The sequence below is a fragment of the Tinamus guttatus genome, unplaced genomic scaffold (assembly GCF_059628265.1).
Source record: "Tinamus guttatus ecotype Peru unplaced genomic scaffold, ASM5962826v1 Tinamus_guttatus_pri_ptg000646l, whole genome shotgun sequence".
Lineage (NCBI taxonomy): Eukaryota > Metazoa > Chordata > Aves > Tinamiformes > Tinamidae > Tinamus > Tinamus guttatus.
The window spans coordinates 879,299-891,987 of record NW_028289180.1 but is presented as its reverse complement, the minus strand read 5'-3'; the positions used below and the strand labels follow the sequence as shown (position 1 = coordinate 891,987).

The 12,689-nt window shown below is 34.0% G+C and overlaps 1 protein-coding gene across 6 annotated transcripts in view; it reads right to left on the bottom strand.

The window, feature by feature from the left end:
• STXBP5L (syntaxin binding protein 5L) overlaps positions 1-12,689 on the bottom strand; it is a 174,516-nt gene that overhangs the window by 153,271 nt on the left and 8,556 nt on the right. For all 6 annotated transcript variants that reach the window (XM_088535792.1, XM_088535787.1, XM_088535790.1 and 3 more), the window contains exon 2: positions 5,481-5,578. In XM_088535792.1, coding sequence (XP_088391918.1) covers positions 5,481-5,578 — 98 coding nt within the window. The remainder of the gene's footprint in view (positions 1-5,480; positions 5,579-12,689) is intronic.

Sequence of the window (12,689 nt, the reverse complement as noted above, 5' to 3'; positions counted from 1 at the left end):
AACTTGCTTTGTCCTGTCCCCCTAATAACACAGTAGAATTGGTGCATGTTTTTAAACTTTAATGCTTCTCAAAGTCAATCTGCACTGAAACTTGAAACCCTCTAACAGTGCCTACTATCTTATTTTCACAAACCTGATATCAAATCTGCATTCATGCAGATTTTGCATTGCAACATAAGATAGCCAAAATGAAGAAGGAAAGGTCTAAGCAAACCTATCGTATTTCATTATGCTTGTCATAATAAAGACCTTTTGCCTTTAAAAATTTGCTTGTATTATATACTTCTCTGAATCTTTCTATAGTCTTTCTTGACCCAGAGGATTTTTACCTTTAGCATCTAGTACATTTGGTGGTATACAATAAGAAACACGGCTGGTTGAAACTATGCATCTAGTGTCAGTGCTTTGAAGAGTTTGCAGCTCAGCTGCATGTCTGTAACACAGCACTGTTGTGTATCCTGTTACCAGAGATGAGCGTTTTAAAGAAATTCTCATTAGTGAATAAAGCCTGATTCTCTTCTGTATTTTGACAAATTCTCTGCATACTTGCTGCAGTTTCCCCACCTCTGTTCTTGATACTCAGACAGAAAACTGCTTTTGTTTTTTCCCTACTTTTTAGTCCCCATTCTTTGAGCTTCATATCAGCATAGGCAAAATTTGGGAGTCACATCATGCTTGATGCCCAGAATCCTAGTGGTTACTATATTTAGAAGCTTATCCAGCTTTAATGCATCCTGTCCTACTTATTTCCCTCTCATTGTTTATGGCATCCAGACAGAGCAGAGTAACGGCTTTCTGGGATACTCCAGCATGGGTTTACTGTACCTTTGAGAAAAATATTTGAGAAACAAATAAAACAACAATTTTCTGCATGTAAAAGATATTTTAACTTTAGTTCAGAAATAGCTGTCTAAGAAGATAACTAGCAGATGAGAAGTGAGGGCAAATTGATGTGTACTACTCCCAGCGCATGACAATACATCTGTTGCCGACTGAAAGCTTTGAACAAAAAGGTAGGCAAAGGTAAGACGCTAAGGTGCTTTATACCTCACACACAGTCAAACTGAGGCTCATGATTTCTTTAAGGCAGTTTCCTATCACTAATAGGCATCTTTTCTTTATCACAAGATGACTTTCAATAAATTCCATAAAATTCTTGAAGCAAACACACAGAATAGTTTCTTCAGGCAGTGATCATGAATATATTTCTCAGCTCTAATTAAAAAGTTACCAGATTCATACACTTGTATGCCACTTATATGTACATCTCAGAATATGCACAAATTTTTTCTTTTCTTAGTAGATTTGTTTGCAGATGTTAGATTCAGTTTTCCTCAACTAAAAGTGATACATTTAACTGTAACAAACCTGTTACTTAAAAATCATAAAGCAGACTTGAAATGGATCTTGGATATCCATTTGAGACTTGAAATATATGCATATATGGAGAGTCTTAATATGTATAAATATATCACTGCACATATGCATAATCAGATGCATAATAATCTTAACACTCATTTAAAATTTCCCAAACTCCAGCCCTTTCAGATTTAATGATACAAGTGAATTTTATATATTTTATAATACCTTTGTATTCTCATGGATTAACAATAACTTAATTTCATAATTGTCTATTTAGGTATCTGTATATGTAAAGATACATATGTACATATATCAATGATCAGAGAATATTCAGATTACCTTACATCACTGATTCTCAGTGAGGTTTGTGTTCCTGAATCACTTGAAAGTGCACCAGAAAAATCCCAAATAAATTGCACAATGAGATAAGGATGTTATACATCAATGATTCTTCCAAGTCAAATAACAGAACTTGGGTTTGATAATCTTGTCTGTGCTTCTCCCGTTCCATCTGCCCAATATATCACACAGAGCAAACAGCATGGAACACAGTTTGCATATTACACGATAAAGATCTAATGAAACCTTGCTTAGATTAGGAGACAGCAGTTCCAGGGAGAATATATCTGTCACACTTTATATTTTGATGCCACGCCACCCTTCCCAGAGACCAAAACCTCAAGTTATCTTATTTTTTCCTTAAGCACATCAAATATGACATCAAAAATTCTGTATCAAACTTCCTTTAAGTAATGTAAATTTCCACCCCTCTTCTGAATTCTACACAGACAGATCCAGGATCTAATTACTACTGCTTGTTCCCTTTGTCTTTTTTTTTTTTTTTTTTTTTCCTCCTCTAGATTGCACAAACAGCCCAAATTGCACTTCCCAGTAATGCAGTCTCTCAGTATACATCAGCTTCTAGTCAATGGAGCTATCTTAGATCTAGATTCCACTTTCCCTTTTACTTGGGACACGAGCCATTTCATGGGTAGAACTCTGGGTAGGCTTTAAGCTATTCTTGTTTTTTTTTTTTTTTTTTTTTCTCCACCAGATACACCCATTAAAGTAAGCATTGCATGTAAGTAAGCATGGCAAGAAATCCATCAAATAGGTGAGAAGGATAAAACTTCTTCAGATGTTGTAATATGATATTGTAATAATCACTGCCAATGATTTTAAAGTTTCAATTAAGATTTTAATTCAGACCTAGGACGTGACAAAGTCCCAGACTACTTCTACCTCTCCTCTGAAACGAGAAAGACACCTCAGTCTTATTAAGCTTCTCTCTCCTTTGTATGGTGATATAGAACCTCCTCTGATAGCTAAACAAAGTGGGCAGTCTCTGATTCTTGTGTTTGATGACATTAAATTCACTGGACTGTAAGGAGAGAGGAAGAGTATGGAGACAGTAAGAAAAGGAATTCTGTTTCACAGCCTTAAAAAGCAGGGATAGTTCCGGTAGAGTGGTAACGAGCAATCATCTGAATGATTATCTGAGCAGGGATCAGAAGCATGGAAGCTGACAGAAGGGTTCAAAAAGGAAATCAATCATTCTCAGAGGAGAGAGAAAATTTGCTACTGTTTGGGAGGAAGGAGAACAATGACCAGATGACATAGCAACTGTTTAAAGAGCGGGAGGGAGGTTGCCTTTTATTTGCAGATTTTGGTAGCCTGTGTTGGTAACAGAAAATCGGTCACGGATGACTTGCAGTACGTTCATTCTAAGGCTGGAGCATAGCTGTCCCTATGAGGATCCAATATCCAGTAGTCATCAAATGGTAAAAACTACACTGTTGTCTAAAGTTCCTTGAAAATCCCAAGGAGACTGCTAGGATCAGTAAAGCATAGCAACAGCAATTCCCATTGCTATAGAGGCTATAGCAGTTGCATCTAAAGCAACTTGAATAGAAGGCTGGGAGAAAACAAATTGACTCTCATACTGAACTTCCATTTATCTCTGTACTCTATTTGCAACTTTTGAATATATCTATTTTGGGTCAATTTAGCAGAGTCAATTTTAGCAGCACAGCTTGAATATTTGAAATGATTACCTTGATGTTAAACTGTAATTCCCAATATTGAGATATTCACTTCATATTCTTTGGAAATAGTTTCCCTTTTGATATCTTAACTTGCTAGCAATACACTTCCTAGTACTTTGTGAATCTTCTGGAAGACAGAGAAGCAACGATAACATTACGTGATTTACACTGGTCGCAGGAAAACTTGTTCCATATCACTGCCAAATACTAAAATTCTCTCACATTATGGATTTGTGCTGCCCAACTCAACAGAGTCTGCTCCACACTAGGCCCTTTTGGTAACACTAAAATTGGCATACATTTCTCTGATGGTAACCAGACGGTGTGCTCTTTCATTCCATCCATAGTACTGCTTAGAAGCACCAACAAAACAGAATAAAATGCATATGTGGAACACATTAGCTCATTCTATTATCTAAGACTTACCATTTTTCTTGCAGAATGAAATTGTGCCGCTCTATTAATAATATTTTTATAGGATACTGTAGAAGGTTCAGAGTCATTAAAATCTGGGTTTTTTTTTTTTTAATTTTCTTAAAAAAAAAATCAGTCTAAATCGAATTTTCAAAAGTGTAACACTGAGTCTCCATTTTTCTAAAAGGAAAATCCTTTTAGATACAATATAATACAGCCTATATGTAGGTATAGGATGCCTAGCCATTAGCAACACATCTCCTACAAAAACCTGGCTACTGAAATGGAAAGGAGAAGTGGGCTAAGGAGTCAACCTTCTTGCAAGGTATTCTTCCTATAACTCTAACAGTAGCTGCAAAATTCCCAATCCCTCCCCTTTTGGAAGATGATGCGAACAAAGCTTCCAGAGACAAAGCTCTAGCTTCCTAACTTAGGTCAGCTCCCAGAAGAAGAAAGCATGACTGTTAAATTCACACTTTCTCAGAAGTGCACAAATTCATGGGATTTTTGCACTTAGAATATATTCAATTCAATACATAATTGCAATCCACTTCATTTAGGTAAATAATAAGTAGAATCATCGAAGTGAACATTATGGTATAACTGGTTTATTTGAGTTTTGTGGAGGTATCTGGATTACAATTAAAGCTAGGCTTATATAATCACAGCTAGTCAGAACAAGAGCACCTAAAAATGGAAGAAATCAATATTCCCAGTTCTACTCATGTTACATGAGGCACAGTCAGATTTTCCATAAGGAAATTTTTCTTTCATTTGTAACCTTCCTTGGGATTCATTAGGTTCATAGCTCTCTTGGGAACAATGGGAACAAAAGAACAACAACAACAGAAAAACAGTTTAGTATTTTTTAAAACATTGTCCCCTACTTTTTAACATTTATTTAGCTATAAGTGATTATTAAAAAGCATTATTTTTATTAAGTGTTATCATAGAATCATAAAATGCTTAAGGCTGGTTATCCTGTAACAATTAAACTTTCCTGTAACATATTTTTCTTTTTTTTTCCTACTTCATATACAGTTTCATCAAACTGAAATATATTCATGAAATTTATGTTCAATTCATTTTGTGTAGACACCTAAATTAAAACTACTCTGTCATGAAAATTTGAAGATAAGTTACCGGCACAGGTACCTTTATAATTAATAAAGAGAAACAAGTACTTTTGGAGTGTTTCATTTGACCTTTCTGAGACACCTCCTCCAGGAGATGGACTGTACCCAAAATTGCTATTTTCCACCATTCACTGAGGAGAGTGTGAAAAGGATCTCATCTATGGATATCTACACTGCAAACCTCTTCTGCATTGCACCAGTTAATATTTATTGTTAGCATGATGTTCATACCATGTTCACACGACTTTGTCATTCTACTTCTACCTTTACATACCGAAAACCGAAAAAATGATTCTGCTTTATATTAACCAATATTGATCAAATTCCAAAAACTTATACATTTTTTTTCCTTTAGGCATATTAATAAATAGTAATTCCTCAACAACACATCTTTTTCTGATCCATATAAGAAAACAGAATCAAGTAGAAAATGGTATCTTACCTGACTGCTTGTAGAAGTAAAGATGATCATTGTATTATAAATATATAGAAATCATGTATATTCTGCATTAAAAAAGGATACATTCGTATGGCTCCTGTTCTTGTCCCAATTGCCAAAATTTTCTGTACTGGGTCAAAAGCTAAGGCAGTAGGTAGATAAGGAAAACCATGACGAACCGTCTGAAATAGAACAAATGAACAGTCATTGAAAATGATTTGTAACAAGAGAGAAGTTAATATATTATTTTGGCTGCATAGGAAGAGAATCTGTATTTTGCTTTACATTGTATTGTTTGTAATACATTTCAAGAAAAGTATCAACAAAGATGTAACATTCTGAATACAAAGGTGGATTTCACTCACGCCGATTTCAAATTATGTTATTTAGTTAGCACTATTTTATATGCATTTTCATATGCTTTTATTAAAACAAAGAGGATGACAAATATGCCAATATATAAATGGTATATTTTGCTTATATGGTATATGGAAATATAACCTTAATATGTCAGCTAGTTGGAATTGTAAATCGAAAATAAGAAAACACCTTAAAATGCTTTTAAAACACCGTCACAAATAGAAGCAATAGAAAGAAATGGAGCACATCCAGGGCACGAGATTAAAAAATAAAAGCCAAAAAAAACACAAATTTAGTTTATGAAGTAAAAATCCTTAATATCATCCAAAAAATAACATATCAAAGATGTTCTCAAAAAGTGCAACTGAACCACTCATCCTCTCTTTGTTTATAATACTATGCTTTTAATTCTAATCGTGAAAAGAGAGACTTTGGAGAACAAATGAATTGAGCATGACATAACACAGGCTTGAGTTTGAAGATAATAATATTTAAAAACACACATTAGCTTCAGGGTTATGCCCATTATGACTTACCTAGTTTTCATAAAGAATAATATTATAGCATAAGAAAAAGAATAACTAGACCAGGCTATATAAATAATAAAAAAAGAGACTCTAATGGGTGTGATTGCTTACCTAACGTCGGGCATCAAATTGCCTTTTTTAGTATACATCTGAGATTTGAGAGGAGATGTTTGGATCAAGTGAAATTTACATTTTCAGATTTTTTTTTCCCCTCGGAATTATCTTGTTCATGATCTGTGTCTGCTGAAGTATTCAGCAGTCCCTAGGGAACGAGTGCAACAACAGGGAGTCCTTAATTGCAGACCTGTTGAGTAAAAGGCAGCTGATGATCCTTACAGCTGTATCACTCCAACTCTGATTTCTTTCTTTCCAGCTGGAAATACTTCAACTTGCATTCACAAGTATTTTGGGATGTTATTCAGCAAATAAACTCTTCCTTAAAAGAAATCTTACTCATATCTAATTATTGCCGATAAGGGATGTCTTTAAAAATGCTAATTACGAGTTCCCAGACCCCCAAAATATAGAAGTATACACTACTTTCAGTAAGTTGCAAAATAGCAACTGATTTTTTTTTAGTGTTCATGTAAACACTATTAAAGATCTCAATAACTCTGGTTTGGTGGTTTGGGTTTTTTTTCTCATTTTCTGAAGTGGTAGGACTGCTCAGACTAAACAATGTGATTTTAATAGAGCTAGACTTATACACTGTAAAAATATTTTTGCTTTTCATGTCACAAAACCCTCAGGAATTAGTAACAGAAATATTTTCTAGCTTGTCTAATATTTAGCTTAAATGCATTATTTTCATTATATTTGAGATTTCTGAGTTATGGTGAATAAATGTTCTTTCCTATCTGAAAAATAAATACTTTTTAAAGTTTTTTGATTATTAATTTTTAAAAATCCTCCCAAGTTTGAATTTCTAGCAATTCCAATCACAATAAAACCTTTCTGAGGTTTATTCATAACTACAACTTACAATCCTATTTCTCTACAACTTGCAGTCCTATTTCTTCAATTTAAGAACCTAAAGAAAATTATTTTTAAAGATTTATTCAAATCTTTTCTATGTATTTAGCATCTTCCTTGTATTTTCAGAATTTCTGCAGTCTATATGAAGTCAGATTTTTCATTTGTAAATCATATTTGAATCCTGGTACAGACACAGAGCCATGGGAAGGGAACTAGCTTTTCAGTACCATAATTCAGTAAAAATTCCTGAACTGTAGGACTGACTTAAAACTTATTTCTGTTTTCCAACCAATTTTCTAAATTAAGGGGATTTATACTTATTACTGTGGGAAATTAAGATCTTGGGAATGCATAATTCTTCCAATTACAAATATTGTTGAAAGCTAGAGATCCTTCAAGTAAATCACAATTTTCAAGTAAAATATTCATATTAGAACTACCTATTAAAAATAATAGTAACCAAAATGGACAAAAACAGTCTAGATGATAGTAACCAGACTATACAGTACACGTCAAAGTGGAAAAAATGCCTCTATGACTGAGAATGTAGCACAAATGGGAGCAGATTCAGAGGTAACTCTTGAGATTAAGCCTATTCAACAGAAGAACAGGGTAAGTTCTAATACATTAAATCCCCAGCCTCTTGGCCTTTCAATACTCCAGCCACCAACCTATTTCCAGGGACACGAGAACACAGTACTTAAAATAGATTTTTCAATAATATATTGATACAATTAATATGAGCATATATGTAAAAATGCATAATGATTCTAGAACTGTGCCTGCATTTCCTTAGAGTGTTTGGTAATACATGTGAAATGGTGGGAAGAGCTACAGACATAACTTGACCCTAAGGTAACAAATAAAACACAGGCCTTTTTGGCTGTATTGTGTATGGTAGGAACAACGTAGATCAAAACTATCAACAGTGATCAGAAAATGCAAAACAAAGCAGGAATCTTTTCCAAAATTAAACTCAATAGCAGACAGGAACAGCAAAACAAGAATCCTAAATATATCAATCTACTTTCTCATAAATGTAGGACCTACTGTCCTAAGGTGCCAAAAAAAGGGAGAGAAAAAGCTGACAGCAGATGGAGCCAAGACTGCTTCTCTCTGCATTATCCAGCTTCCTTTACATCTCCCTTTTTGGCATATTGTCTCTCGAGGCAGTCTGTGATCCCTAGCACAGTGTATATGCAATATTTAAAATACGTTATTTGAAAGAGAACAATTAAAAATGCAGCTACAATTTCAGCATAAATCCTGGTTCAATTCTGTTATTCCATTTTTAATGTGATGAAAATCATTGAAAATAATTTTTCTTATGGTGTATTCCATGTATATATCATTAAAATAATCTTTAAACAACCAATTTACCTAAATGAACATAGGAAATTGATTATTTGGGCTTGCCAGTATTTTACCAATGAATTTTAATGTGCTGTACAGAATGAAACAATAAGCTCTTTCTAAGATGCTATGATACATTTCTGTGGCCAGAAACCAAAATCTCAATAGCAGTAATATGCAATATCCAGTCTAATTGTTGACACAGTACGTAATGTAGCCTTTCAGGAGAAGTGCATTTGCTAATTTTTTTTCTATGGCCCTTTTATTAGACTGGAAAGTTATGATTTTTCAAAGTAATTTTGACCTTCTGTAAATAATTTCAGAAAATACAGAACTAGAATCTATTTTAAAACCCATCAAGAATGTACTAAGGTGTATGATGCAAAACTGACCCAACTACTTTGTCCTTCTGCTTATATTGCATATATATTCTATTTTGTGTAACATTTGACAGCAAAACAGATTTACTTAAGTAAATAATATTGCGAGTGTATTTATTAAAATGGAACAACATGGTCTAAAACTGTGACTCAGAATATAGAATCTAGTTCCAATTTGTGACCAGCCTGCCATGTGCAGAAGTCTCCTTGAAGCAAGTAATTTATTTGTCTGTGGAATAAGGGATGAAGTGTTGAAGTCTACATATGATTCTCAAGGATTGTTTTACTCAGTTGTGTTAGAAATTAATAAATGTCAATGATTACGGCTTTCTCTGACATTGTAGTGGTGAAAATGGGTCTTTATAAAGACGTGTTGCCATGCACTACAGCCCTCTATAGTCATGTCTTCCCTCCTATATGGGCCTCTGTGCCTGGATTCTCTGTAGGCTCCTTGTTCAGGAAAGATGGGAAGAGGACAAGATACCAGTGGGCTTCCACCCTAATAAAATGATACAGGACGGATACATTTTTATAAAATAAATTTTCATTTTTTAAAGATACAGATATCTTTATCTCTTACATATGTTAGATATATATATATACGTAAAAAATAAATATATAAATGTATTTAAGCTTGCTGCAACTTTGCAAAATTTCAAACCTCAAGAGATAGTTTCCACTTAGCTGTTACCCTGTATTACAGGCCAAGGCTTCTGAGCATGTTCACGGGTGGTTCTAAAATTTACACTTACTTTTCTTAGAGAAACATACCCACTGATGGTTCTTTTTCTCTGTTTCTCTCTGCACATAAAAGCTGGAAGCAGTAGCTTAGAAACATCCTACATATGCAACGTTGGTGAGCCCATACCTTGAGCATTGCATGCAGCACTTGTCTCTACATCTAAACAAGTAGTGGAGTCAAAAATGATGCTCTAGAAAACTAATGCTCAAGGTGATGGAACATGAGGCTTACCAGGGGAGACTAAAATGCTATGACTTCTGTTTAGAGAGGAGAAGGTCGTGCAGGAATATGGAAATGATTTATAAGATCAAGAAGGCTGTGGATCAGCTGAATGTGGATCTGTTATTCATCAAATCCACAGAGACACTCAAAACAAGTGGGAGATTGGATTAAATCAGAAAAAAAAAGTACTGCCTTACACAACAGATGATAGTGAACTTTTGTAACTTGGTGCCATATGATGTGAAGGCGGATGGCATCAGGTTCAAAAAGGGATTAAACAGATTCATGGACAATATCAGCAAATTAATACTAAAAAGACATGGTAAAGATACAGTCCCCAGCATCTCTAACCCAGTGATTGCGGATGGTGTGGGATTATGAAGGGAATGGAGTACAGAAAGTGATTTAACTTGATTATTCTCCCTAAAAGACATAGTCTAATGCCACTGCCAGAAAATGACTACTGGTTTATATGTCTCAGCGGGACATTTCCTATGAGTGTATAACCTTTATGTACAGCAGCTCACCAGAGAAAGGAAGAAAAGGGGGATTGGTATTGGACAAGAAAAACACAACAGAGAAAAAAAAATCATAGAATATGTGGATACACAAAGGAAAGAGAAACATTAATGAAGTAGGCAATACAGTGGTGGGAGGAAAGGATTTGTACACATGCCAGTTCTACCGCACAGCACATGAATTCTGAGCTTCCTTTCATTGCTCTGGCCTTGATAAAGAAAATATATCCAAAATATATCATTTTATATAAGAAAAAAATCTTATAGAATTTATCAAAAAAAAAACCTAAACAAAGATCTGGCACAACTGAAAACAAAGACCAAATCTTGTGATCCTCACTAGAATTCTTCTCTTCATGAAAAAAATCCCTGCAGAAACTTCAGATATCTGATTTTCCACTTCTGTAAATTGGATGTTAGGCATTATTAAATGAGAATGGTCATATACCATATCTGATTTATATAGATAAAAAAGATCAAGTGAAACATAGGCGACAATAAGGCTTATGAGTTCCAGAAAGCATTTTTCCCTAGATTGTTCTCTGATACTGAGTTTGTCAAAAATACAAAATGAGCAGAATTAAGATACAAAAAAAAAAAAAACACAAATAGAGAAAACTATATTGATTGACTGCCTTATCCCTTACTAGATTTTAATCTAGTTTGATCAACTTAAATTGTTATTGCTGTGGCCAAACTCCTGACAGCTACTTCCACTTGCCAAATCTACCACAGCGCTGAGTTACAGCATAAATATGGTAATTCAAAAATATAATGATCCCAAAGCAGGTAACAGCAATTTGGAGAATTCTTAGCTCTTCACCATGGGTAGAGTGATTTCACCTCTTCCCTCCCTCTCTTCCCCAAAAGAGCTTTTTTTTAAAAAAAAAAGAGAAATACACGAAAAGACAGGAATGGAGAATGCAAGGAAGGATTGCATCCCTTGTTCAGTAAATGTGCTGTAAGAGGCTTTCCACTCTTGGCAGTGAAACAATAAAACTGGTAAGAAGAAAAGGTGCATCAAGTCCTTATAAAAATACCCACAATTTTAGCTTTGGTGTAAAAAGGAAAAATGTCATTGACTTTAGTGAACCTAAATTTCGTCTATTTCTCTAAAGGAGACTTCTACCCAAATGGAGGCTTATTATAGGTTTCACATCAAAGTAATTCAAATAGTAGTTGGATCTTTTTTGTTGTTGTTTTTGTCGCAGTGCTTAACCATACTACAATAAAAGTCAAAATTACAGTCTGTTCAGAATATCATCAATACAGCAGAGATCTGTTTTGTGGATATTTACAGGAAAGGCAAAAACATTCAATATATCTGACAGCTCTGAAATGAAAATATTTTTGTCTTCATTCTGGTTGTGGATGCAGAAAATAACATGATTTCAGAGCGTTAATGGGAAGTTTCAAAACATCTGTTTTTATCAAAGTTACACCAGAATGACATGGCAATATTTCAAAATAATAATCCATGTCTTTCCACTTTCAGATTTTCTGGAAATTCAACACTTCAGGTTGGTTATATCCAGATGCTGTTACTGTCATGAAGTCAGTATTCTGCTTCATGCTTTCAGAATCTTTTAATTATAAATTCACTCACATTGAGCAATTAAAAAATTCTACAAAAAAAAATCCCATGATTTTACTGCTGTGAAAAAGCTCTTGAAGCTTATTCTTCAATAGCTGAATAAAAACAATGTTACATCTCTATTTTACACAGAAACAGTCTGCCTTTTTAGTATAATTAGATATATATATTTATGTATATTTAGAACCATCGGGATTCCTGTAAATATCTTTTATTTTCCATCATAATCTGCTCTTCTTGTATTATCAGTACAGATCCCAGAACACGAATACTATTAGCAGAATTTATTGCTAACTCATCATATACAACAAAATCTATAATTTATTATTAATTTACAATTAATCTTCCCAACTTTTTGCTGTATGCATATTGTATACAATTTGATACATTTTTTTTCCTGATATTGAATATAGAATTTAATCTGGAGATTAACTGGATACAGTGTCTCATCTCACATAGGGTGAAAACATATTTTGAATGTGGCAGCTTTTCACCCTCTAACAGCAGTGAAATCCAGCCGATCCTGCACATTACTGTTCCTCTCTAAATACCTATAAGGGCATAGTTTATACACAAATGAGGACACATTATCCAAAGATTAGAAGAATCACATAGAATCACC